The sequence below is a fragment of the Colletotrichum truncatum genome (assembly GCF_014235925.2).
Source record: "Colletotrichum truncatum strain CMES1059 chromosome Unknown Contig_0001, whole genome shotgun sequence".
Classification (NCBI taxonomy): domain Eukaryota; kingdom Fungi; phylum Ascomycota; class Sordariomycetes; order Glomerellales; family Glomerellaceae; genus Colletotrichum; species Colletotrichum truncatum.
In genome coordinates, this window is record NW_027222398.1 from 1,651,474 (window position 1) to 1,678,230 (window position 26,757).

At 51.0% G+C, this 26,757-nt stretch overlaps 8 protein-coding genes across 8 annotated transcripts; 4 read left to right on the forward strand and 4 right to left on the reverse strand.

The window, feature by feature from the left end:
• Positions 1-1,301: 1,301 nt before the first annotated feature.
• Positions 1,302-1,997, forward strand: CTRU02_200405 (carboxymuconolactone decarboxylase; the record flags this gene model as incomplete). The annotated part of the gene is made up of 3 exons (XM_036718411.2): positions 1,302-1,793; positions 1,850-1,895; positions 1,945-1,997. The coding sequence occupies 3 exons, from the start codon at positions 1,302-1,304 to the stop codon at positions 1,995-1,997; spliced, it is 591 nt and encodes a 196-aa protein (XP_036589411.2).
• Positions 1,998-2,628: 631 nt separating this feature from the next.
• CTRU02_200406 (uncharacterized protein) lies at positions 2,629-3,393 on the reverse strand (the record flags this gene model as incomplete). Its single annotated transcript, XM_036718412.1, has 1 exon — positions 2,629-3,393. The coding sequence occupies one exon, from the start codon at positions 3,391-3,393 to the stop codon at positions 2,629-2,631; it is 765 nt and encodes a 254-aa protein (XP_036589412.1).
• A 1,738-nt stretch (positions 3,394-5,131) lies between these two features.
• Positions 5,132-5,727, reverse strand: CTRU02_200407 (mismatched base pair and cruciform dna recognition; the record flags this gene model as incomplete). Its single annotated transcript, XM_036718413.1, has 2 exons — positions 5,132-5,374; positions 5,431-5,727. The coding sequence occupies 2 exons, from the start codon at positions 5,725-5,727 to the stop codon at positions 5,132-5,134; spliced, it is 540 nt and encodes a 179-aa protein (XP_036589413.1).
• Positions 5,728-6,909: 1,182 nt separating this feature from the next.
• Positions 6,910-8,643, reverse strand: CTRU02_200408 (cysteine desulfurase; the record flags this gene model as incomplete). The annotated part of the gene is made up of 2 exons (XM_036718414.1): positions 6,910-7,332; positions 7,543-8,643. The coding sequence occupies 2 exons, from the start codon at positions 8,641-8,643 to the stop codon at positions 6,910-6,912; spliced, it is 1,524 nt and encodes a 507-aa protein (XP_036589414.1).
• Positions 8,644-9,792: 1,149 nt separating this feature from the next.
• On the forward strand, positions 9,793-11,281 carry CTRU02_200409 (bar adaptor protein; the record flags this gene model as incomplete). Its single annotated transcript, XM_036718415.1, has 3 exons — positions 9,793-9,828; positions 9,940-11,185; positions 11,256-11,281. The coding sequence occupies 3 exons, from the start codon at positions 9,793-9,795 to the stop codon at positions 11,279-11,281; spliced, it is 1,308 nt and encodes a 435-aa protein (XP_036589415.1).
• A 1,454-nt stretch (positions 11,282-12,735) lies between these two features.
• On the reverse strand, positions 12,736-14,896 carry CTRU02_200410 (F-box domain-containing protein; the record flags this gene model as incomplete). The annotated part of the gene is made up of 2 exons (XM_036718416.1): positions 12,736-14,706; positions 14,759-14,896. 2 exons carry the CDS (start codon positions 14,894-14,896, stop codon positions 12,736-12,738), a joined length of 2,109 nt encoding a protein of 702 aa, XP_036589416.1.
• A 3,029-nt stretch (positions 14,897-17,925) lies between these two features.
• Positions 17,926-20,885, forward strand: CTRU02_200411 (vanillate o-demethylase; the record flags this gene model as incomplete). The annotated part of the gene is made up of 3 exons (XM_070203685.1): positions 17,926-18,145; positions 18,198-19,408; positions 19,884-20,885. The coding sequence occupies 3 exons, from the start codon at positions 17,926-17,928 to the stop codon at positions 20,883-20,885; spliced, it is 2,433 nt and encodes an 810-aa protein (XP_070062267.1).
• Positions 20,886-23,413: 2,528 nt separating this feature from the next.
• CTRU02_200412 (beta-1,3-endoglucanase) lies at positions 23,414-25,861 on the forward strand (the record flags this gene model as incomplete). Its single annotated transcript, XM_036718418.2, has 5 exons — positions 23,414-23,811; positions 23,866-23,932; positions 23,986-24,178; positions 24,229-24,267; positions 24,330-25,861. 5 exons carry the CDS (start codon positions 23,414-23,416, stop codon positions 25,859-25,861), a joined length of 2,229 nt encoding a protein of 742 aa, XP_036589418.2.
• Positions 25,862-26,757: the final 896 nt, after the last annotated feature.

A 26,757-nucleotide genomic window follows, 5' to 3' on the forward strand; every position in this document is an offset into this window, starting at 1 on the left:
AGGGGGTTGGAGACGGAGAAGTTCCAGGTTGCTGCCGGGTCGACGCGCAGAGGAAAAAAGCTACGAATACGCTCGCGTTAATTGTCTCCACTTTTAGGAGGTGCTTTCCCAGCATGCTTTCCCACCTCAGGTAGCACGCCAAGACTGGTGCACGTGACGCGTCGCAGTGACCAAGCATGCTTGGTTGCTGCAGGTCGCGCTTCAGGCTTTGTTCAGGGGACAACCCCCCTAATCGTGCTGAAGAAATTGAGCTGGGCAGACAACACTGGCAGTTTCGCATCAGCGTCAGAGCTCCTGTCGCTTCGGAACTGGTGACGACAGTGGGTACTAACTGACCTAAACTTTCCCTAGCTGTAATGCAGAAGAGGAAGACTGTGTTGTTTCTTTGGATGCGGATATTCTCGTGGAAAGGCAGGAATTAGGCTGAGCAGGTGTTATTGCTTAAAGAAAGGAGAGTCTCAAGCACGTCGTCTTCCTCTCCCACCCTTCCTTCTTACCCTGGGTTTTTCGCGCGTTTGTGCCAGCCATTCGTTCTCTCTCTTTCCAAGAATCCCTTCGCCCTCTTTTTGGTAGTTTCCAAGCCATTTGGCCACACAGTTAGTTCAGTCGCATCCAATTAACTTAAGCCAGCAGCCGTTAACTACAAGGACAGAATGAAAACAATACCCAACCCTCTACATGCCCTCGTCTATGATTATTGATGTATATACTTGACGCTTTTCATTATTGGACTTAGATCCAAAGCAGTATCCCAGTTTCTCTTCTAAAGAGAAAAAACCCCCAGACCAAAAATTCAATGTTTACAGGCCATTGCTGTTTGGAGTGATCAATCATTTCTAGTACTCATCAGGAAATCTGTACGATTGCGTTTAATTTTCACATGGGGAAACAATAGCTTTGCTGGTGCAAAACCGCAGCTCTAGCATTTCCTTATGCAAGTCATTCCCCAGCGCTCTCCACACAAAATCGACATTCCCACCGCTACCGGACCTCGCGACACCGCCCGGGACAGCATTCAACCGGAGTGTGAGGGGGAAGAAAGGCCATCGGCCCGCCCGATTTTCGGGAAGTGGAGACGGGACTTACACTCGACAACGCCTCGGACGCCTCAACCCCGCCCCCTCCGAACATTTAAGCTGATGAAAGTCACCTTTTGACATTGGCACTTTCATCAGTCCCGCTCAATTCCGCGTTATTTGATGATATCAACAAGATTCGTACGGATCTTGAACCTCTTCAAACCAAAACCCTTTACCCCTCCCCCACAAGCTCAAGCATCTAACCCCTCGGCAATCGGCAAGATGCGTCTCCCCTACGTCGCCAACCCACCCACCACCACCTCGGAAGAGGACGCAGCCATCGTCTCCCGGATTCAAGCCCGTCGCGCGCCCCGGCCCCTCCAGCCCTTGGACTTGACACTCTTGCATGCCCCCCCCGTCGCCGACGGCTGGAACTCCTTCCTGGGCGCCGTCCGCACGCAGACCACCATAGGCGCCGACATCCGCGAGCTCGCCATCTCTCGTGTTGCCGTCGTAAACAAGGCATGGTATGAGTGGGGCCACCACGCACCTTTGGCCGTTCAGGCAGGTGTGTCTGCCGAGGGCATGGATGCCATCAAGAGCGAGGCCCCCCTGGAGCTGGGTGCTCGGCCTGCGTTGTATTTGAGTGAGAAGCAGTGGGCTGTGCTGGTGTACACGGACGAGATGACCCGCAACGTGAGGGTCAAGAATGAGACTTTTGAGAAGCTCAAGGGCCTGTTCAGTGAGCGGGAGGTGGTGGAGATTACCACAACGGTAAGTTTAAGATGACTAGTATGATGTGAAGCGTTGGGGGCTGATGCGATGAATAGGTTGCGTGCTACAACTGCGTGAGCCGGTTCCTGGTGGCTCTTGATGGTAAGTAGACATTCCCCAGTAGTCTCAGCCTGGTCTAATAAGTGAACAGTCGGGGAGAGGAACAGCACCGGGCCTGATGATGTAAATTTGTCCAAACATTAAATCCGGTATCAGCAGCAGAGCATCAGGTAATATCACAAGCAAAACGTATGTACTAGGTCAAACAAGTCATATTCAAGTAAACGTTTTAAGAGAAGACAAAGCTAACTCTCACGGCGAAGTGAAAGTAGAGAATTATGGTCCAAGGGGGGTTTTAATAGACGTGAAAGGGGGTATCTCATCTAAATGAAGTGATGTATGAATTATCCTGGGAAAATGGCTGAAAACCACAACAACCTCACGTCCTGTTCCTTATCCCACCCCGTTTCTCCCATAGCCTCCTTGCGCCAATATCACCTGAAATCCTCCATGATACTCGTCAAATATTTTATATAGCCTGAATCGAAGTACGCAGAATGTGAAAGCGCGCTGTGTCAAAGAAAAGAAAAGAAAATGCTGGTTAGATCTATGCTGCCATCTTCAAACACGCCGTGCTTGGCCTGGTGTTGAGTAGGGCCAGATAGTTTTGTCTGTCGCAATTGCATATGCAATGAATCATAGAGTCGTAAAACACTAATAACCTGAAGTAGTCGTAAGCCGGTGAATCTTTTCAACTTAGTTCGCGTGTCCGTAATATTAAGTCCAAGCCGTGGCTAGCCAAGTACACCACACTGGCGACGACTCGGGGTATCAATCAGAGACTCAGCCTAGAATTAGCCAGCTCCTGTTCGATGGACCTCTCAATAGAGGCATGTCGCTTGTGCATCTTTGGGCTCTTCTGTAATTCCTGAACAACACCCGCCCATCCCAACTTGTGGCCAGGTACCGTATCCTCCCGGTGACCGAGCGCCTGGGTGGTAAGTCTCCTCAGTGGTGGCTTCTGCCGAATCTCCTCGGTCAGCGCACGCGTCAAGCTTGCCTTTATCGGGTTCATCGGGGGCGTGAAGCCTAGCGGCGATTTTTCCAGGTCTCTCGGAGGCGTCACCGGCACAGCCGCCTGCCTCTCTGCCGTAGCGCTCGCCCTCTCTGCAACGACGCCCATAAACACGACAAGAAAACGCATGCGTACGAGGTCGAGCCTGCGGACGCGCTCCTCGAGATCGCGGCGCCTGTTCGCCCAGAGTATGCGGGCAGGAGTGCGTAGTGTGGTCGTGTCGTCGGAGAGAAGCATCGAGTTAATCTGTTCGCGCAAGTCGTCGCCACCCTTCTGGATCTCGCGGAGCAAGCGGCCCAGGCGCAGTTTATCCTCGAGGCGTTGGACCTTGGCGACATCGCGGTCGTAGCTCTCATTCTCCTCGATAGAGAAATCAACCGCATCAAGGAAAGAGACGACCTCGGCTGGAGCAACTCGGTAGGCGGTGATGTACGTTGCCAGGGTCTGGGAGAGGACGATGAGGGAAAGCAACAGAGCGGTCAGAACCAGGACGATTGTCCACTGGCGTGCCTCAGTTTCAGCCATGTTGAAATCGTGTATATGACGCGCAACAGTAGAGACTACTACAGCATGATGCGACAGGATACGAGACGATCAAGAGAATGGTCTATGTATGTGAGGACGCAAGTTGCAATGGCCGAGTTAAAGGCAGCGCGGCAAGATGAAGTTATGGGGCACAGAAACGAAGCCGAAATGAGGAGATATCATCGATGACGATGTTAGTGTGTAAACAAAATTGAAGAGGGAGGGAAAGGAGGGCTTCAAGGGCCTCTCAATGGTAAGGTGGTGAATCAAGAGGTGCTGTGTGTGCGCCAGTGCTAGGGTCTGTAATACACGGGATACATACAGACAATTAGGTGCATGAGCCCAAGAGTCCAGGCGCTACGCAATTTCATAATGCCTCCTCTTTCTTGCTTCTTCTTGCCCCTCTTCGCTGAGGACTCCCTTGCATCTCTTCTCACGACATGCAGCCACTAGGCGGCATTAGCCAATGAATGGCACCGAGGTCCCTCCAGACGGGTACCGTTCGTAGACGTGGATGCGACGCTCTCACGGTTGGCGCAATCCCCTGCACCTACATGATGGAGAGTCAGCTGTCACTGGACAGACCACGGCCAACTTCTGTATCCAGTATGGCTTCACTGTGGCCCCAACGTGGCTCGAGACACGATCCGACGGGGCCGACCCTCTTCCTGGGAAGAGGGCTGAACGTGTGACTAGCAGTAGTACCGTTATCGCGGCCCTTTTTTGCGGTGTTTGCGTTCTGTGGGCAGCGAACCGTATCCACTGAGATGCATACCAATATAGTATTTGAGACGGGGTGTCTTCAGGTGAGGGAGAAACTTCGGGTGAGGGGTTGCTTCTTCAGTAGTGGGACAAAACTCGAAGTTAAGGGGAGGGCTGGAAACCTGGAACCCGGCATATCATCCGGCGGTGCGCGAAGACGAGAGGTTGACCGTGCTAGGAAGGCGAAATTATTGCTGGAGGGTGGTCAACGTAACGGCATGATGAGGGCGGGTTGGCCATGCGATCTGTTGGTTAAAACCACGATGAAGAGAGAGGATGCGCGCAGCGAGAAAAAATCATCTGAGCTGTACAGTCGACAGGCAATTTGCTCGGCTCTTTCCAGCCCACTCAGTGCCTTGCTGTTAGTTCCAGGTACCTGACAGTATGTCAGCACCTGCATCTGCCATCCAAACGTTTGCGGTAAGCCAGCTATGTCAACCTGCATATTCCAGCGTAAAGACTTTTGTGCGCCGCTGCAACCCGAGGTCAGCGGGTGAGATTTAGCTTCATTTTGATCACCGCTAGGTGCAGAATGTTAGCCAAAACCTTAGGGGCCAGCCCTTGTTACCGCGATCACCACAATGTTGGCTTGAGGATAACTCCAGCGCATCAATGAGGGGCCTTATCCTGGATTGTTTGCCGGGTTCTCCTCACTCACATTACAGGCAACGTGGGGTTCCATTTCAGCGGGGACACTGAACAGTCCGCACCAACCCACTTGCCCAATTAGGACGCCATCGACATTATGCCTGGAGACCTGCTCCTACACGTCTGCAGGGCGACAACATAATTAATTAATCACCAGATTGATAAAATTGTAACAACCAAGCAGTGAAGAGGGACGATTTAGTTTCTTCCTACTTCTAGGGCTATTGGATCATAATCATTCTCATGTGCAGGGGTATCAAACTCCGTCGTGCGCCTCGCACTCGCCAACCGTTACTAACAACCATTGAGTTAAGTGTGTGTGTATCCTTTACTGTCTCGCCTCGGCTTGCTTCTGGATATCATGCTCAGCACCGCGCTGCTGGGTCTTTCCTGTGTCATGAAGATTCTGGTAATGTTCCTGGCCAGCCTTGTCACCAGTCAGGCCTGCGACAGCGCCACCGACAGTCCCCTGAAGGCGGTTTCCAATGCCGGAAGTGTAGTCGTTGAGCTGGCCCTTGGCCTCCTGTTGCTGACCCTCAAGGTTCTGCTGGCGACCTTGCTGCTTCAGATTCTACGGAATTTTGTCAAATGGCTGTCAATTGGTGCATCATCGCATTGGGTGCTTACCTCGGAACCAACAAGTCCTCCGACAGTCTCCTTAGCAGAGCCGACGGTCTGGTTCCAGGCGCCGCCAGAGCGGTTGGGGTCGTCCTTGGTCACGCCGGAGGCGGTAGCAGTGAAACCGGGGAGCTTAGCAGTAGCGTGAGAAGCATCATGCTCGGCCTCGGCCTTGTGCTGCTTGGCCTCTCCCTGATTTTGGTCACTGGCGTTGCCAGTGAGGGAGCCGACCAGATTCTGGGCAGCGCCGGTGGCAGAATCGATGTAGGACTTGAGGGTGGAAGTGTTGTTGTTGTTGGCAGACATGATGACTAAGGTGGAAGTTTGATTTCAGAAAAAAGTGGTTAATGGTATAGGTTTTCCGTGTATTCTTGGGGCTGCGAAGAGTTGATGTTGTTGTGATGTGCCAGAAAAAAAATGACAGAGCCGGGGAAGAAACGGTATTTATCCTTGGATCTTCAGGGTCCCAACTCCTGAAAATCCTCAGACAAGCAACATGTGAATCTGATTATTTTGGCAATCACGATCGCCTTTGCCTGGCACCATGGAAAGTGTGATGTCATATCCGGGGAGGCTGTACTAGATGCATGTGCATCTGGAAAGGCCTGGTGTGGAGGGGAAGCGTAAGGAGGGGCAGCTCTGCATGTTTCGGGCCTTGCATGATGTCATGGCGCACTTTCAGCCCTTCCTCACCTCCAGCAACACAATTCTTCCCTCTTCCCGAACCCTTTCCATACCTTGCCAAAAACTGAGACGTGTTGCGATGGCCATGTGAGCCCACCAAAGACGTAATGCAGTGCTGCAATCACGAAAACTCACTGCAAGCTTGTTGTCCGTTGGGGTAGGGGCCGATGATGCGCCTTCTTCTGCCTTGGCAATATGATTTCCGGGCAATCAAGCCATCAAACAAAATCATGGCCCAATAACTTAGGTACCGTTCCATCACACGAGCTGCCTGGCACATGTTATTTCGAACCACTCTCAAGTACCAATAGACTGCAGGATTACCATGGCAAGCTCGTCGAATTTGCAGAACTGGGGCTACGGATTCATCTGTCAAGCTGGAATGGTCCTTTTGTCGGTTATTCACTGCTTAAATGGAACGTAACAGTTTCAATCAATCATCTCAATGGACTTATTGTCCAAAGGGCATCCCAGTTGCTGTTCATGACGTCTAGGTAGCTATGGTAGTGTACAGGCCAGATTCGTTGAGTGCCACCCAGTTTGACTCCTGCCGGCCAGTGAACGTTCCGGCCAAACATCTGACTTTGTTGATTCGCCCCAATCCTAACTCCAATATCCCTGAGCACAAAAACGAAAGGCTAGCTGTTTAGGTATCTCAAATGTGGTTTTAATACAGGCAATCCCAGGTTGGAGGGATGCGGCGTGGGGTGATGGTCTGTCCAGTCCAACTGTAGTACTGGCCAGCCTCCGAACTTAGAGCGGAGAGTAAGTGCACGTTGTTCGTAAAGTGCATGAGTCCGTCTCTTAATGCTGGCTCCATTGAATGGTGTTGAGGTCGACACCTTCCTGTACAAGTTCCCAAAGGGGACTGAGCTCACGTAAAAAGTCAACTCTCTCCTTGACCGCCTTCAGCACGTAATCAATCTCCTGCTCAGTCGTAAAGCGACCGATTCCGAAACGAATACTGCTGTGGGCGCTTTCATCACTGTTGCCCAAGGCGCGGAGGACATAGCTGGGTTCTAGTGAAGCTGATGTACAAGCACTGCCAGACGATAGCGCAATATCTTTCAAAGCCATAAGCAAGGACTCGCCCTCGACATAGGCGAACGAAACATTGACGCAACCGGGGTAGAAATGCTCGGGATCGCCATTTTGTGTGGTATGCTCCAAAGACAAAAGACCGTTGAGAAGCCGGTCGGAAAGCGCCTTGATACGCTTGGAGTCGTACTGTCGTAATTGTCAGCCACTGTTTTGCAAACAACGATGCAAACAATAAGGTTTAAAATGTAGGGTCAGATAGGTTGCTGTGAATCAACACGGACGTCCTTGTCACGGGACATTCAGAAAGCCATGCATGTGTAAAGCGAATCATCATCCAAACTGTTTGGGATAGAGAAAAATGGGACTGTAGAATAGGAAATTTTTTTTCAAACGTACCTCCATCTCCTCATGCGCGATGCGGCACGCTTCGCCAAAGCCAGCAATTAGAGGCGGGGCAAGAGTGCCGCTTCGTAATCCTCTCTCCTGCCCACCGCCACTGATGATAGGGTCGAGCCTGACTCTGGGGCGACGGCGGACATAGCAAGCTCCAATGCCCTTAGGGCCATAGATTTTGTGAGATGAGATAGACATCAAGTCAATGTTCATGGCATTGACGTCCAGTGGGATCTTGCCAACGGCTTGGGCAGCGTCGGTATGGAAGAAAGTCTTCCTCTCCCGACAAAGCTTTCCAATCTGTTCCAAGGGCTGGATAACTCCAATCTCGTTGTTCACGGACATGATACTAACGAGAGCAGTATCAGGGCGAATGGCAGCTGCCAGTTCTTCCATGTCAATCAAGCCAGAACTCTTCACAGGGAGATATGTGACTTCGAAACCCTCATCTTGGAGATGCCGGCAGCTGTCAAGAACGCACTTGTGTTCAGTTTGGGTTGTTACAATGTGCTTCTTCTTTCCAGATCTGCCAAAAAATCTCGCGACACCCTTGATGCTCATGTTGTTGCTCTCCGTAGCACCGCTCGTAAAGATGATCTCTTTAGAGTCGGCACCGATGAGCTTCGCAATGTGCGATCGGGCTGTCTCAACCGCCTCCTCACTCTCCCATCCGTACGCATGTGTTCTCGAGTGCGGATTGCCGTAGATACCAGTGTAGAAGGGAAGCATAGAGTCAAGGACGCGAGGGTCCACGGGTGTTGTGGCTTGCATGTCGAGATAGATGGGCCTTTGGCCGTCTTCCATCGTGGTAACTTGCTTCAGGACCTCAGCCATGGGGCTAACCATGACATTTGAGGAATCGGGAGATTGAGGGACAACATCGATGAAGTCCTTCTTGTCGAGCTTGATAGCGGTCTCGACATTGACCTGTGCATGATCACGCTTCGTTTCCGACACGTATCTGCGCTGCTGAGATAATCTCTGGGCTGAAGCTGTTGCCACCCTTGACAACGAGGAAATGCCTCGCGAAGGGGCAGCGGTCGCTGTTGTGTGTCGACACAGGCGACCAGCTTGCCTCAAAGCGGAAGATGTGATACTAGCCATGATGAGGTTGATGGAGATGGCGTAGGGAAGTAGGGAGAATCAAGCTTCGGGGGAAGGAAGAAGAAGAGAGAGAAAAAAAAGAGAGGGAGGTTTTTTAGAAGAGGAGCTGCCACTTTCGCTATGAAATTTTGACAAATTCCCATCGGGTCGGGGTACCGCCTCGGGGGTCGGGGATAAACATCGACGTTGTGATTGGCCAAAAAATAGACCCCACCTAATGGATGACGTTCCCCAGTGTGGGCCCCCTCAGCAGTCGTATTCAGATACTGTCAGGTAAACCTTCCAAAGAAAGCGAGCGAAAGCCCAAAGGGGGGCCATGCTCCTCAGAAAGATGCCGAGCACGGTGGCAGGGTGGGTAACCAGAAGGATGGTACGGTACGGCAACACGGATACCAAAACTGCCCTACCTCAGAAGGATTACCTAAACCTAACGTACACAGACAGGCCTCCAAGGGTGAGCCTGTCTGAATTGGGCGCTGGAAACAGGATTTCATTGGGCCGTTAGGTCTTGGAGACGGACTCTCGGGGTCGTCTTTAATTTTTCTACCGCGACAGACCAAAACACTGTAGGGCAAAGTACCTGTAGTAACTGCAGCAAGGTACAGAGTGCGCCGCAACAACTGCATCCCACTTGGTTTCTCACTTTGCATTGAATAATTTCCCGCGGTGACGCTTCGCATACGGCGAGGCATCCTAAATCTCTTTGTATTGTATTCGCGCAGCGGCTCATTTTTCTTCTTTTCCTTCACCCGGTCTCTCCGATATATTTGAACTCCAAGTTTGGGCGACCGTCTGTCATTGTTACCAGCCTTGAGTACTTCGCTGCAGTTGATCCCACTCAGGCACTTACCGGTCCCGAAGCTCCTTCAGGACCCCAGTCAGGTGCCTTAGCTCCTGCCTTTCGGCACCCCCATGCGCCACAGCCAAGCGGCCTTGCGCAGGAGCTGACGGACACAGCCACGCCTACGTCGTCACCAGCGACAATCAGGTTGCGAAAGCCCACTCCTCATAAGGTTGGACGTGGAATACCCTCAAACAGCGGACACCCTCGTCATAACCTTATCCCACGATACCACCGCCGACACCCGCCATTGGCACAACTTTCCTCCTCCCTAATCCGATACATCACCACTTCAATTCCACCCCGTCATGAGCTTCCGGGGTTTTCAGAAAAGCGTCATTCGGGTATGTGTGTTTCCATAAAATGAGGGGTCTTTCCGTCCCTTCCGCCCCCGTGACGTGAAGGGGACAGTAATTTTGCTGACTTTTGAACCTTGTGGTTCTTTCACCCTACAGGCGCCGCAACAAATCAAGGCCCGCTTCAACATCGGCGAGCATACCAAGGATCCCGTTTACATCGATTCCGAGCGCAGGTTCCAGGAGCTTGAGACCGAAACGAAGCGATTACACGATGAGTCCAAGAAATACTTCGAAGCCATCAACGGCATGCTTAGCCACCAGATTGAGTTTAGCAAGGCTATGAGCGAGCTTTACAAGCCCATATCCGGTCGCATGTCCGATCCCATGAGCTTAGAAGTCCAAGGTAATCCCGACGGGATCCGCGCTTGCGAGGAGTATGAGGCCATTGTCAAGGACCTGCAGGAGACACTTGCGCCCGAGCTCGAGATGATCGAAAGCAGAGTGATTCGTCCTGCGAACGAGCTGCTTGATGTTGTCAAGGTCATCCGTAAGACAGCTTTGAAGCGCGAGCACAAGAAACTTGACTACGACCGCCATCGCCAGACCCTCAAGAAGCTGCAGGATAAGAAAGAGCGAAGCGCCAAGGATGAGAAGGCGCTGTGGAAGGCTGAGAATGACGTGGAGCAGGCGACCCAGGAGTTCAACTACTTCAATGACCTCCTCAAGGAAGAACTGCCCCGCCTCTTTGCCCTCGAGCAGGAGTTTATTCGACCGCTCTTCCAGTCCTTCTACTATATGCAGCTCAACATCTTCTACACGTTGCACGAGAAGATGCAGCACTGCGATATCGGTTACTTCGACCTGACTCTCGACGTATTAGAAGCGTTTCACAAGAAACGTGGTGACATCCAGGAGCAGGCTGAGAAGTTGACCATCGTGAAGTTTAAGACGACCGGCCAGAAGCGCCCACCGATAAAGTACGGCAGCCGTCCCGCACTCGAGGGAAACAAGCCCCCTGCGCTGATCACCGCTGGTCCCTCGTCATCTGCGGCATCCACAACAACAACAACCTCGAAGTTTGGCGGCTACAACAAGCAGGCAGAAGCCGGTGAGGCCCACCCACCTCCGCCGTACTCCCCTCCTGCCACCAACGGAACCGCCAGTCCTGGTCTCGCCGCTATTGCCGCCGCGAAAGCGAAGCCCCCTCCACCGAAACCTAAGCCCAGTCGACTCAGTGGCGCTCCTGCCTCCGAAACCGTCACTGCTCTGTACGATTACGCTGCGCAAGCAGAGGGTGACTTGAGCTTCCGGACTGGCGATGTTATTGACATTGTCAGCCGCACTAAGAATGAGAATGAGTGGTGGACTGGTAGACTGAACGGAAAGACTGGTCAATTCCCTGGTAAGTTTTCTCCCTTACTTACATGGATATCTTATGTTGTCTAGATTAAAGATTGACGAGTTCTTTGCAGGCAATTACGTTAAGCTGAACAGTTAATGAGACTCCCATTCACCACTCATGATCGAGATTTCTTGACATCGCCCGAATACACACGTGCCGCCAAAGGCACATTAATAAACGACGGTTAGGACATTAAAGGGAGCGCGAAATAACTTGTATTTGGGGTCTTCGGCGTATGCAGAAGGGACTGCCCGTCATTTCGAGCTGGAAAACTTGAGCGAAACTACGTGAGGGAGGAAAAGGGGGGATGTGTCGTAAGGAGAGTCTCTAGATGAATGAAATTCCGAATGATGGAGGAGTGGAGTCTTGTGAGCACGCGTGACGCAAATTCAGGAGCCTCACCCGTGAGAGGTTTTGGTGTAAGGCGGCACGGTAACATGCAACGGGAAGGGAACGGTGCGGGGGGGAAGGCTACTGATCATACCTCCTTTTTTCACACTTTATTCTTGATCACAACTCTCTTTTCTTTCTCAAAGACTATTTATGAAATGTTTCTATGAGTAAAGTATGCAGTTACTTGGTTTGTTTTTTGTCTTGCTGCGGCACGTGGAACCAGGAGAGATGCCCCCCCGGTGTGCATGCGTACCATGAACAATGTCTAGAAGTGGGAGGACTGCAGAAGCTCCGTACGAGGACGAGTATTATTCCCTGCATGGCGCTGCAGGTAGTTTATCAAAAACCCAGTCGAGATGCATATGCGAGACTGATGTTTTGCGAGCTCCCCTCCCTGATGGCTTCAGGCCAAGGCTAACTAACCCCTGGCTAGGTGTCATCGGGTGTTCGTGACAGCATCACGACATGCAAAGGTTTTGATGCCTCCATGTGCATCCTTCCAGTAATGGTGCATCCTGACATAACGCCCGCATTTTCCTTTACACCCGACACTGCCCGCTGCAAGCAGGCTCTGGGCAATTTGATGCATTTTGCCAGTTTGAGGCGGTTTCTGTTCGTCGGCCTTCATGTGACCGAAAGCCCTTCACAGGATGGCGGCATTTGACCCCCGGGCCCCCATCAATTGATCCCAAGGGGTTCTGACCGGCTCCCGCTTTAGTCTGCACCGCCCCCAACGATTAAAGGCGAGAGAATGTCCATCTCTAAGATCTCTAAGACAAACGATGATAGATTTGGCCAGGGGGGTACGCGGTTACTCGCTTAATGCAGCAATCCCTTCATCTGAGCCGGGGTACTATGTAAGACAAGTAGTCTGAAGACTAAGGCAAAGCGAACAGTATCATGCGAACCACACCTTCGAGCGGGGGCAGTATCAATGTCTGAAAATAAGGCAACCTCATCCCCCCTGTCACAACGAATGTGCGAAGAAACTGGGCAGCACCACCGAATGGTGTCAAGCCAAGTTGCCTGCATCGACTAGTGAGGAGATGTGCAGAAACTCAAGGCCACCCATGTTTCCGTGCGTCCCTCTGTCCACGCCCTTCTCATGTTGAACGTTGGGGATGAGGCTGCCGGAGAAGTACGGTACTTTTCAGGGGCTAGCACTCTCGCTTTGGCAGCCCGATCGAAGCTGCTGGGGTAAGGGCTGGCCCCGTGGTAAGTGCGGTTGGAGTGTCTAGACCTTCTGACCATATGTCGAGAACGCAACCGTCGGCTGTCTGATCAGCAACACCGGCAAGGCCCCCCCAACGGTCTCCGCAATATGCAAAATTAAATCCAATAGGCGTCCCAATAGTACGTAGGGTTTCCAGGTACGTCGCTGAGGTTACCCTTCCCCAAACCAGAGCCTCAGGTTCGGGTTCTGTTGTTTGTTGTACTGGTTCAGGGACGCACCCCTCACTGAAAGAGCGGTTTCTCGAGGCTGGTGCTGAGGGCGACATGGACTGCGGGGTGGGATAGGGGCCTATCTTTTTCGATTCCCCAGGGAAGTGTTTTGCTTTACTGAAGGATGCTGTTGGTCCGCCAGGCCAGGATCTAAGTCCCTCAAGCCTGATAGCAGGGTCGAACGAGATGAAAACTAGGGGACGTTTGCTAGGAGAACTCTGCTGTCCAACAGCGTAGACCATGGAGCGGTCGTCCATTACCCCCGAGATGCTACCGTAGTGGTTTTTGCCCATAGGGTTAAGGATGTTGTCTAGTATATCGAGGTGCTCGTTGCGCTGGTTTCCATCAGTTTCCGGTAGCCACCAAAAGGTTTTGTTAGTGCCATGAGGCTGACTGTTTCCCTGGTTCTGGTCATCAGGTAGGTGCTCTCGACGCCCAGAAGGCCCAGCTAGGCGAGGTCGGGATATTGACCGGAGCTGTGGCCTCTGAGTCATCAAATCTGTAGCTGCAGGTTCATTGACTAGGTCAATGAATGTTTCGCAAGACTGTTGATAGGAACGCATAAAGCAGTGGGTAAGAGTGATTGCTGGGACGGTTGAACCACTATCACCTCTATGGACCTGCAGTGGATCGCGTCGGTGCTTCGTTGGAGATAGCCTGGTCGCTAGGCAATCAGGGTCTAACGAGGGCTCCATATCATCCAACTCACTTTCAAAGTCCGAAGTGGCATCAACAACTTCGTCTTTATTGAGAAATTTGAGTTCCGTTCGATAACTAGTTCGCGTACTCGAGGAATCGTCGACAAGCCATTCTCGTCGGCATTCCACAACCATAAGCCTTCCATTTGCTGCATTCTTTTCGAGATTTAGTGTGCTCCATCTGTCGTCGATGGGACCCTCTTCATGTTGACGACGCCACATACTGTGCTTCGACGTCGTCTGCATGTCTCGTGAATGTAAGCTCCCGAGTGGAAGACGGAAGCCATAGTAGTGTGAAGTCCAGTCAGTCTCATAAACCTCGAAGCTTGTCAAACTAGACAGAGCGTAAAAATAATCGTCGATTATTTCAAAACAGACGGTAGCCCCCATATCGGAGCCAACCAGATGTTCAAGATCTAAGCGACTAGCCCCCCATTGCCTGTCTCGAATATTGAACTGTTTCAAAGCCCATCTTTTAAAGCCATCATCGCCCGTCGTAGAATGAGTTCCATAGTAGAGATAGTGCTGGTTATTACGTACGAATAGCTTGTGGGATGACTCGAGACGATAACAAGTCAGAAGTTCTTTATTTTCCACATCCACTACGACAAGCCGACTACGGCCTTCGATTTTTGGAGGAATATAGACGCAAGATACAATCCCATTGGCGTAGTATACTGGCCGAAACTTATATTTGCTTTGCCCAAGGTTTTCTTCTGGGACGGACTGGAGCAAAGCGCGTGTATCGATAACAACTTCTGCAGCAGCGGACCTATGTAGGTCGAGGAGGCGGAGCGACTCATAACCATCGGTATAGCATAGCATGCCGTTGCAGTAAATAAAGTCATCGGCGCAGGCTACAAGCGCTGCAGTGTAGGGCGAGGCTGTGGCGATAGCGTCTCGAATTTTCACTAGTCGGCGCAAGCAGCGGGCATATTGTCTGGTTGAACATGCGGCTTGGAGCTCAGCTGAGTATGAAGCATGAGCCTAAGCCAATAGGTCAGCACAGTATACTCAGGTCGGGGTCTTTCTTGTTCACCTCAAGTGCCGTTCTGCATATGTCCTCATTTGTGGTGAGATACAGGAACTGGCGACATGTTGTACCTAAATTGAAAATGTCATGCAAATCTAAAGAGTTGGCAATATAAGTCATGATCTCTATGGGCAGTCGTTGCATTCTTGCGAAATTGACGACTGCCGCAGTTCCTTTCGGCGATCATCCGACCAAGTTTATTGACAGAATAAGATTAGAAGATGTAACTGGTCGCAGTTCACACCCGACAGAAACATAGAACAAAGGAACTGTAAGAAAAAAGAAGAAAAAAAAAGACTGGTCAGGTGTTGCTGTGCTGTAGGGGTGGGAAGGATTCCGGTGCAAGGCGACTCGAATCCGGCAAGGCAGCCAAAACGGTATGCATGCTGAAGTGCATGAGGGTATGCCGACAGATGTTTTATACTGCGGGTAAAGGGAGAAGAAGGTAGGGCATCTCCTTTCTCGCAGAGCCGCTTTGTCCCAGAGCCTCGTGGGTGATTGGAGAATCGGATACCAGGAAAAGGTGGATATGTATAAAGAGTGCCACTTTTGGGGAGATACGGGCATGATCCTCTTGGCTTAAAGCAAATGAGACATTACTCAAGGCACAGCCTGGTCTCCTGCAACATAGTGTTTTACTACCATCGGCCAAATGATTGAGCATGCCATTACACCATGGTGTGTGGTGCGATAATATACAAGCGATATCGATCGGGCTGTCGACATGGGAAGAGAATGGCCTGCAAGCTGAGCTGTTCCCCTGAACAAACAAACCCACAACCCATGGGTTAGAAGCGCCCAACCGACAAGCAGAGCCGCACTTGCAAAGACGCAAGCGGCGCAACAATAGGTGCGTATGGGTACTTCGTATTTCAAGGCTGCTGAAAACTAATGCGGGGCTGGCTAGCTGCAAGCTAGTTGAAAACATCAGGGTGTGATCAGGGGCTTGGCGGGCAGAATGCAGGCAACTGAGGCTCTGCTCCAATTCCTTCTACTTCACGCTAGACATTTGCCAGTGTCTAAATTACACAAGCACGACAAGCAGGCTGTGTGATCGGGATTATATTACTGCAAAGTAATCAACGTCTTAGCACTTTGATCTCCACACGCTTGTCTTGTGCTTGTGCTGGGCTACCCATGCCTATTTGTGGGGCAAATGTATGTCTAACCAATGAAAATAGTCTTCGCCGTGAAATTGAGGCTCATCAAAAGCCTATCCGCGGTAAGCCGGTAGGCCTCTCTGCGTTCAGGCTCTTCTACCTTCCTCACAACCCACTAGTGTTACTGTGTCGCTTTTGTTGGGAGGCCATCTGCGTGCTCAGGCATTTCATCCATGTCAGAAACATTGAGGCTCTTCCCCGGTCTCCACACATCGCACTCCCTAACCAGGTCATTATTGCTCCTTCATGGTCATCCTTCCGCCCAGCTATCTAAATCTCTGGGCTTTCTGCTTGCCGACTGAACCTGAAGCGCCTTTGATGAGAAGATGCCTCGGAAGTTGTCTCGATCCCATTTCATTAGTACTACCTAGACCTATTGCTACTCACATTACACCGAATTACGTTGGGACCACGGGATTAATGGAAGCATTGTACCAAAACGCACTTCCTTGTATTCTCTATTGCAGTCATGCGCCATTGAAAGGAGGCGTACAAGCTCAGCGTGCCCTTGTTAGCTCCAGTCAGGGAGCCGAGCCGAGCGTCGCTCGAATTCGTATCTACGTGGCAGAGGTTGCAGTTTCGTTCGTTCGAGACTAATGGTGTGGAATTTCAGCGGGCTCGGGCAGCAGTGTGCAAAACGTCTATAGATCTGGTATCTGAGTTAGTGCCCAATTAGATAGAACGACTTTGAGCTGGAAACCCTGATTTTTATTTTCTGACATGCTAATTAGATTCAAGGCAAGTATAGATACCATCGTCGAATGCCACAGGCTTAAATGTACGGGAAGCCAGTGGTACCTCTACAAACAGCAATGTACTCTTTGGAGCATTTCGACCGAATAACGAAGTGGACCAGCTAGGCCTAGGGTTGTATGTTTCGGGAAAGCACGAAAATGTCATAGTGATGAGTATTGCCCATTCTCAACTATGATTTCGTTGGTATCAAATGCGCCTGGCAAGTCTTTGACGAGTGCCTGCCAAAACATGCAATCTCGACAGCTCCCTTCGTTCATTCGACCTCTAGACTCAAATTTCAATACATAGAGTATCCAACTAGCTGCGTTATCTAACCACACATTTGTCGAACAGCCTGAGAACTATTAGCTATATGTTCGCTCACCCGTGTGATTATGATTATGTAAATTGATCTCTCAAATTGTATCTTGCTGGCAGAGCCTGATTATTACATGAGGTCAAAATTGTTACTTACCGCCTTGCAAATATGAACCCCCATCGGGACCGAGGCTCCGCACGGTGGTCCGGCCGCCGCTGTGGGGCAATCACTTAGACTTAGGTAGGTTGATAGCCAGACAGCCCAATCCTCTTTAGGAAGCTGCCTTTCTGCATACAACACAGAGCACGAACTCGTCACATGAGATGTGAGCACAGTGTCTTCTCGGAAACTAGAACTTTCTGTGGCTCGGCTACATAGTAGCACAGTTTTGCATCGGTTGCATGCTACTGCGGCCAGAAACCAAAACTTGTATTGAAAAACTATACGCGCCAGGCTAAGAACTCTACAGAACCAAAGAGGAGAAAGCCCTAACATAGGCCGCGCTGTTGACATTGGACGTGTGGACTTCTGTTGCCCTGTCTTATGTGTACCAGCTCGCGGCACAGATAGTGACCCCATCCTTCGTGGGTAATAGTTTCCTTCTTTTTTTGGTTTTGTGTTGAGGATACCAAAAGCTCATCGGGATTTGAAACCAGCACCCGCCTCAGCTATACAGATGCCGAGTCTCTCGCTGGGCTCGTTAAGTTATAACCCCGCAATTACTCTAACAATGAAGTTTTGAGAAAGCGAATCCTGCCAGGTCGCAGCTCGAATTGCCACGTGCGGATGGGGTCCCACATGGTATGCTGACAGGCTGCTTTCGATGTTCTTGTGCAGGACACAAGTTAGGTCCAAACTTCAATCCTTCACCACCAATTTGTTACATTCCGTGAAAGCCCTTGTGTTTTCGAATTGCATGCCACACCCAATCCAACTGCTTTCCGATCTCAATTCGCATCATGGACGACTCGCAAGATGTTGATCTCTGGGCACCATTCACCAAGGACACTCTATTGGAGGTCCGGACAAGCACTATGAAAAAAATGCCAGGTTTGGAGATTGAATCAGGCATAGATAAGAGCTTGCGGGATGGGCCCATTCGTGTGTCATTTCTTGGACTCGAGGATGACGAACATGACCCAACATTTCATGGTGGTGTAGACAAAGCAATTCACGGGTGTGAGTAATACTTTTATGCACCGACGGAAGACAACACTGACGGTAACCCCAGACTGTTCATCACATTATCCTGGATGGCGGAAAGAGTTTCCTGCTGCAGCAGATCGCTTTACGCCGGGCGGCTTCGGGGAAAACTTCGTCACCAAGTACATGAATGAGCGCAACGTCTGTATTGGTGATGTTATTGCCGTCGGCGATGAAGCCGTACTTCAGGTCAGCCTGCCCCGGCAGCCATGCTTCAAGTTGAATCACCGTTTTCAGCTTAAGAATTTCGCACCGAACACATACAAGACTAGTAGGACTGGCTGGTATTACCGGGTTCTTAAAGAAGGCACTGTCAAAGCTGGCGACGAAATCAGGCTTGTCGAACGTAAGTGGCCAGATTGGACCATAGAGAGGGTGCAAGAGTTTTTGCATAGAAACCAAAACGACCTGGCAATGAACGAAGAGCTTGCTGGGATTGAGGAACTGGGAAAAGAAAGCCGAGGCGCATTTCAGCGTCGTGTGGCAAAGGCGAAGATACAAGAGAAAACGACCAAGGAGAAAGGAGATGTGTGGCGCGACTACAAGATAGTCAAGAAGACGAAGCAGACGCACCGAATCATCTCTTTTGTTCTTGAAGCAGTGGCCGCGCAAGCAGACTCGGAGGTTGCCATGGAAGGCGCTCATACAAAAGTCCGACTCCCCAGTGGACTGGTGCGGTCCTACTCCATCGTCTCTGGCGAACCCAACAAATTTGAGCTCGGCATTGCTCTCGAAGATAAGAGCCGCGGGGGTTCACGCTGGTTTCATGAATCAGCCAAGGTTGGCGACGTAGTTCAGGTTGGCCGAATCACCACAGACGTAAAAGTTGCCAGCGCGTCGAGCAACCACGTCTTCATTGTCGGCGGTATCGGCATTACTGCATTTCTCGCCCTTCTCGAAGGCTACCACGAGGTTCATTACAACTTTGAGCTGCATTATGCCGTGCGCTCTTCCTCCGACCTGCCGTTTCACTCGCGCCTTGAGCCTTTTGGCAAAAGTCTCCGACTATACGACAGTTCTAAGCATGAAAGAATGAACATCAGAGAAATAATGCAGAATCTTAAGTGGAATAGTCACGTCTACGTCTGCGGGCCGTTGCGGATGATGGAGGAAGCGAAGAAGGCGGCGATGGAGTGTGGCCTTGACGATAACGATGTTCACTATGAGGCATTCTCCGCGGAAACGACAGGCGACCCATTCGAAGTGGAAGTTTCGAATCGGGACGGCATAGTAATCAAGGTTAGTGAAGAGGAGACGCTTTTGGAGGTGCTCAAAAGGGAGTTTGGGGACATGGAGAGTAGTTGTGAAGTTGGTAACTGTGGGACTTGCAAGGTCGCGTTGAAGGATGGCCGGGTTGATCACAGGGGCACAGCGTTAGCTCAAGAAGAAAAAGCTGGATCGATGTTGAGTTGTGTAAGTCGCGGTGTTGGAAGAATATCTATCGAGATATAAGTAGTATACGACATAAATCTAAGTGCTATCGCGACACTATCGTCAAAACCATTCGGAAATTGCTACATGCCGGGGATGAAATAGATTCACCATGTTTTGCTGTGACCTTGACCGAGTTGCTTCAAGGTGTGCGCCTGGAAGCTAACAGCACGGGCCAGAAGTCCTGGCCAGTCAAGATGTAATACTTTATCGATAAGAAAATCCGGCCCCGCTGATCTTTTTTCTGGATGAGATTTTTGGTAGCTTCTTTATTCACCTTCAGACAACGAAAAGTCAATTCTTGGTGTTTGGTACCGCGTGTCTTTGCTACACTACCGCCAAAATGTCTCCGGTCGAGTCGCAGGGAGATGGCTTCGTCACACTCCCTGTCAAAATTCCAGCGCTTCCATCTTGCCCTGTCAACGCCCTTCACGAGATTCGCGTCCGACGTAATGCACCCAAGATTCCTACTGAGATTGACGACCGGAGTCTCTTCTTGAAAAATGTCCCCGTCGACAGCACCGAGGCTCATTTTCGCCAAATTTTCGCGGCTCTCGTAGGTCCTGGCCGCTTCGAGGGTATCGCATTCGAGGATGAACGCAAAGCCGCCGCCGCCATCGACCCGGCCCAGGCCGTCAAGGTCTCGAATTTCGGCAAGAAGCGCAAGCGCGACGAGCAGGAGGCCGAGGACCGAGCCAAAGAGGAAGAGATGGCACAACTTCCGGATGTATGGACGAGGAGGCTCCGTAAAAGCGGCAGCAGCGCTATCGTCTTGCTAGCCGACGACAAAAGTGTTGAGCTTGTGCTGAAGGCTATCAAGAAGGCCAACAAGTCGAAGAAATACCCTGTTTGGGGCCAGGGCGTCTCTGAAGACCTGCCCGAGCTCGGATCGCAATGGATCTCAGCCCACCTGCAATTGTCACGCTGCGACAAGACAGCAACGCAGAAGTCTGTTCACGCCTTCTTCAATGTCTTCAACCGTAAAGAGAAGGAGGCGCAAGAGATGGCTAAGAGGCTGCGCAACGAGCCAGACGAAGATGGGTTTGTTACCGTCACCCGCGGCGGCCGTGCCGCGCCAGCCAGCAAAAACGAGGCCGAAGAGGCCCGGCAGAAGATGGTGGACAAGGCGGCGAAGAAGAAATCCGAGACGACGGATTTCTACCGTTTCCAGCTGCGCGAGCGTCGCAAGGCGGAGCAGGCAGCTTTGATGAGGAGATTCGACGAAGACCGAAAGAAGGTTGACGCAATGAAGGAAAAACGCGGAAAATTCAGACCGGAAACATGATGCTGCAGGAGACATTCCTGCACTCTACAATACCAAGATACCCATGCTTCAAGCACCATTCTATTGTAGGTCGCCTAATTTCTACTATACGCCCTCATCACTTGACCAGGATGACGCACGCGGGGCCAGCGAAGCACTGTAGAAGAGAAGGGTTCGTCCCAGATCTGGTGGTGCAGTGCCGACAAACACCGCGTTATTAAATCTTCTCAAATTTGTCTGAAATTCAAGAACAGAATCCATGTATTATGAATAACTTCTGATTGAATAAGGCTAATCGCTATTAGACTCCAGAGGCCAGACCACCCAGCGAAACAGCCCCAATAGGTATTGTGCATTCACACATTAACCTTCATCGAGGCCAGATATTCTCACGACACACTCGCCTCCGCCGCGCCGCGGCTAGTCCGCAAAAACTCCACGCAAGTGTGACCAATGTTAAATCCATATGGGCAGGAAAGAATGAGGAGACAGCCTTGTATCCAGTCCAATCGGAGAATAGTATCGCCAGGAACAAATAGTTACAGGCCGAGAAAGTTTTCGTAACCGCTACCTTAAGTGCCTTTTGGTAGAAACATATCAAAGTCACGTGTTTGCCGGCAGATCAGCTTTATCGTCCAAAACTGCCATTAAGCTTGATGTTGCCAAGCTGACCAAACAAATGGTTTAGCTCCTGTAACCACTTTTCTAGGTCGCCAAATGTCAACCGAACTCCTGAATGGTAGTATATGCGTGGGTGTCCCCTCTATACTGTCTCTGTATTAGTGTTTAGCCATGTTCCTGGGCTTCGGGTTTCGAAAAACATCCCTTTTTTTAGCGCCAGGGCACTAGTATTCCCTTCCTCCATCGGTTCTTGAACACAGTCTATTAAAGATAATGGTAGCTCGCTTCCATATGATCGGTTCCGTACACTACAACGTGTGGCACATTCAAGCCAGGGCATGAATGCCTCCCAAATGCATTAAAGCCCCGCCGACTTTTGTTACCTGCCTGCGTGGAGACCCGCCTGGAAGGGCCCTAAAGGTACTATTTCAAACTATTTATTTTTTTCGACGCCACACGACAACGCAGAAATGACATACCAAGCCTAGCATGATGGTAACTTCTGACTCTGGCGTTCAGGGGTTTATGAGTAGTCACCAATTTGGTAACGAATTCAATTAGGTATGGTTTGGGAAGAACCAAACTAACGAGTATCTCTGATTTCTCGCAAGCCAACCTATCAGATCCTCTCCTCCCTTATTGCACACCTGTTTTACAAAAGCTTTTGCCTCCGAGCCCTGAGACCGTGCCAATGACAGCCGTCCTGACGCTTCAATCACTTGTCTACTTCACCTCTGTCCCGAAATAGCTGTCAGGTGAAGCCTTCAAGAGTTTTTTTTTTTAGTTTTTTTCCCCTTTCAGCTCACCTGAAGTCCGGTGTAATATTTCCATTCGCAGAGAGAAAATCCATTACTGACACGGACCTCACGGCCTGAAGATGGAGATTCCGGCCAAGCTATAGTTCTAAGTGAAAACCTTGCGTTGAAAGGGCTCAGCGATGATTAATGATACAGTTCTCCTTGTTGCTGAGGGAAATTTTCTGCTTTCTTTCTCTTTCTAGCACAGCTCCATATATTGACTATGGCACACGAAACTGCATCCTCCTTGCTGTTGTTACGGCTACAGTAGATGTCACGCCAACCGGACCAATCAGCCTGGCAACGTGAGAAAAGTGCATGAGAAAGGGGATAGGGGCAGGCTTAAAGTCATGGTAACATTCAAGTATCCGGGACACCATCAGGTGCGGCTGTTCTGGTGGGCTTGCGGCTGGCACCAGATTCGAATAGTACCGAGGCTACGGTTCCCCTAGGCCCTATTGAAGCTAGAACCTCGACCGACGTAGTCTGAACCTGCCATATTTCCACAGCCTCCTGACAGCCCTCGCGGAAACCCTCCAATCGGTGTCAATCGTTGTCATTCTCGTAATTTCGGGGCCCCTTGGCCGCACCTGGTCCCGACCCAACAAGAAGTCCCCGCCCACTTGTGCCCGGGCCTCACGATGCTCGGCCCCGTGCCGCCGTTGTGGGACCCTCGCCTACAGCTAGCATCGGGAGGCCTTGCTTGACTTATACTTTTCCACTTCGGGACCAACAACTGCACCACCATGCAAGCCCAGTCGAAATTCACGAAGCAATCGCTTAAGGAACCATCGGAGAGCTACTCCAAGTAGAAATCCGGCGCTCACTAGCTTGGTTTGATGTGATGTTGCCGCTTTCCTCTCCCAAGTGTAAGTGGCCAAGCTGCTAGCCAGATGAGATAGGAGACAGGGCACTCATGGTGAGTGAATGGGAGAATCATAAGAGGCCACAATGTCCGCACGAGTTGGCAGTTTTCCTTCCCTCTTCCCGCAGCACTCCTGACAACTCCTGTGCCGTTCAGCAACCTCTCAGAGCCGTTTCGCTCGTCCAACGACGTATCTTTCGTCAACACATTCTTTTTTCAAGGCGCGATAATAATACTCTCGTTTCAATAATCCTAATACTGCCCACATGGCTCCTTCTCTCCTTACCATCGGCACTGCCGCCTTGGCCCTGGCCGGCGAAGCCACCGCCAAGAAATTCTCCCTCGAAGACACCTACGATTCGAACAACTTCTTCAGCAAATTTACTTTCTTTGAGAGTAAATACGGAACCGGCAACTACAATGACGTCGACCTGACTTCGGGTTACATCAACTACCGTAACCAGGTTGACGCCGAGCAGTTGGGCCTCATCAATACCAACAACGGTGAGGTCTTCCTCGGCGTTGACAGCAAAAACGTCACTCAGTTCCCCGGTGTCGGACGTTCTAGCGTGCGCCTTGAGAGCAAGACCGTCTACAACAAGGCCCTCATTGTCGCTCGGTTCTCTCACTTGCCCAAGGCCGTTTGTGGCTCTTGGCCCGCTTTGTAAGCACTCCAACAACACATTAAATGCAATATTGGACTAATTATGTGGAAAAGCTGGTCTTACGGTTCCCCCTGGCCCACAAAGGGGGAGTTGGATATATATGAGGGCTGGAACAATAACGTAAGAGTGGGCTGTTCCTGATATTGATGCCAATAACTAACAAACAACTAAAGGCTGCCAACAAGCCTGCAGTCCACACTGACCAGTCTGCATTGAGAGGACAGTGCCTGCTTAGCCAAGCTAGCCAGACAGCAAAGATCGAGACGCCCAACTGCGATAATGCGGCTCCTGGACAATACACCAACCAAGGATGTGCGTCTACGGCCACTTCGGGCGACCCTTACGCCTCCAACGAAGGTGGAATTTGTAAGTGCAATTACAATATATCCTGAACATCAGATCTAACGCAACATTAGACGCGGTTGAGTGGACGGATGACTACATCAAGTTCTTCTGTAAGCATAAAACTACCGACTCATGAGTAATTGCTCGGGAAGCAACTAACAATGAAACCCAGCCTGGCGTTACGGAGCTGCTCCTGCGGACATTGACTCCAGCAACCCCGATACGTCCACCTGGGGCACTCCCAGTGTGCTGATTGCGAATGACCTTTGCAACATTGACACTCACTTCAAGGACCAGCGTCTTGTCATCAACATCGACTTCTGCGGTGTCCTTGCTGGAAACGCTGACGTTTGGAATGCTCAGTGCGCCAAGGCCACAAACCACGCCGTGTGCTCCAGCTATGTCGCCCAGAACCCTCAGGCTTTTGCGGATACCTACTTCAAGGTGAAGGATATCCGCATCTTCAAGGAGGATGGCAAGCCCAGCACAACCGCCGTTTCTACCAACACCACCGCTACTGCTCCTGTCTCCGGCTCTCCATTCAGCAACACCACCACCATCGGTTCTTCCGGCTCTTCTTCCGGCTCTTCTTCTGGATCTGCCTCTGGATCTGCCTCTGGATCTTCCTCTGGATCTTCCTCCGACTCTAGCTCCAGCTCCAGCTCCGGCTCCGGCTCCGGCTCCGTCATCAGCACCCCCTTCACCAACTCTACTTCCTCCAGCTCTAGCTCTAGCGGCAACTCCGCCTCTGGAGCTGGCTCAGATGCTGTCTCTGGCTCGTCCAACACTACTGTAACTAGCTCTGGCTCCGGTTCTGGCTCTGGTTCTATCGTCAATTCTGGTTCCACCAACTCCACTGCTTCCAGCTCAGACTCTGCTTCCGGTTCTGGTTCTGGTTCTGGCTCCGGCTCCGGCTCTGTCGTAAACTCTGGTTCCACCAACTCCACTGCTTCTGGCTCCGGCTCTGGCTCTGGCTCTGGCTCCGGCTCTGGCTCCGGCTCCGGCATTGGTGCGTCTTCCAGTGTCCAGATGACCACGTCAACTGTTTTCACCACCAAGATCTCCACTGTTACGGCATGCCCCGCGACTGTCACCAACTGCCCCGTGGGCAAGGTTGTCACTCAGACGATTGCACTGTACACTACAGTCTGCCCGGTCACCGCCGTGCCCAAGACAACTCCTGCCACTGGCAAATCCACCAAGAAGAACTCTTCCACCAAGGTCAACAAGAACACCTCTACCCAGAAGACTACCAAGCCCGCTACTGCCACTGGCCCCAAGACAACCGTCCTGACTAAGGTGTACACCATCTCCAAGTGCCCTTCTTCCGTCCCCAACTGCCCTATTGGCAGCGTGACCACCAAGGTCATCACCAAGGTCAGCACTCCTGGCGTCCCAGCCACGCCCAAGACTACCACACCCACCGCAAAGGGTAACACCACCCCTGTGACCAAGGTTGTCACCATCAGCACCACTCCTGCCAAGCCCACTGGCGGCAACACCAACAACAACGGTAACACCGCCAACAACAACAACAACAACAACAACAACACCAACAAGAGCACTGGCAACAGCACTTCTGCTGCTTGTTCTGGCTCCGGCTGCCCGGCCACGACGAAGCCGGTTACCACTAACGGCGCCGTCCAGGTCGGTGTCAGCTTCGCCCTCATGGCTGTTGGTGCGATTGCCGTCTTTGTCCTGTAGATTTCTTGCACTTAAGGACGTCTAGGGCATCCTCAATATACATATGATACATACGAGTCAAATTATCTACATATAATGTATAGTCTTTGGACATAATAACTACGTATACACGGGGAGGACTATCTTATTTCTTTTGTTTGAAATATAGATCTTCTTCACTTACAAACTTGGCTTACCCCATTTGTGTTCAGGAGTATCCCCTTCTGGTGAGAACTGTTTGTTACATAATACGATTGGAGATTGTGATCAAGCTTCCTTTGCTATTGTTCCCCCAAGTCCAATGTGAAGCCGAAAAACAAGTATACCATTTGCATTGGCCATCTTTTCTAAATTGTTAGTGTGTCTGATCTTGTGACTTTAGTCTGCACGTTTTCAATTACGTGACTCTGGCCAAATAAGCCAGCTCAGGAGGTTGGGTTGTTGCCTGTCATGATCCATCCGCCTTCATCACTCATTTCCTCTGCAGTTAACTTCTAGTCCTATCTGAAACTGCCTTCTGACCTTCCTGGTCTTCTCCAAGTTTAACTGTGCTACATCCGTTGTTCGAGTTCATGTACCAATAGAATATATGGTCCAAAGATGTCATATGTATCTCCAAGCGTCGTGATTGAGTCCAATTTTTTTTTATCTATGGTCCTGAGCCCTCTGAGCTTTTAGTTAATACTTTACATGAATGCTGCTTGATCTTCCGCTCGTTCCCCCTTTCCTTCTGACATGACGTAACTGGGATGATCCCAGGAGAACCCCGAATAAACAACTAGCCGCTTCGTAGCCAGATAACGGCATCTCCCTCCGATTGTTGTGGATTTTTTCTGATTATCAACCCATCCATCTCTCCTCCCCTCGGGCTCAATAATAACTACAGACACGGGTGAGCCCGTGGCGGGAACCCTGTG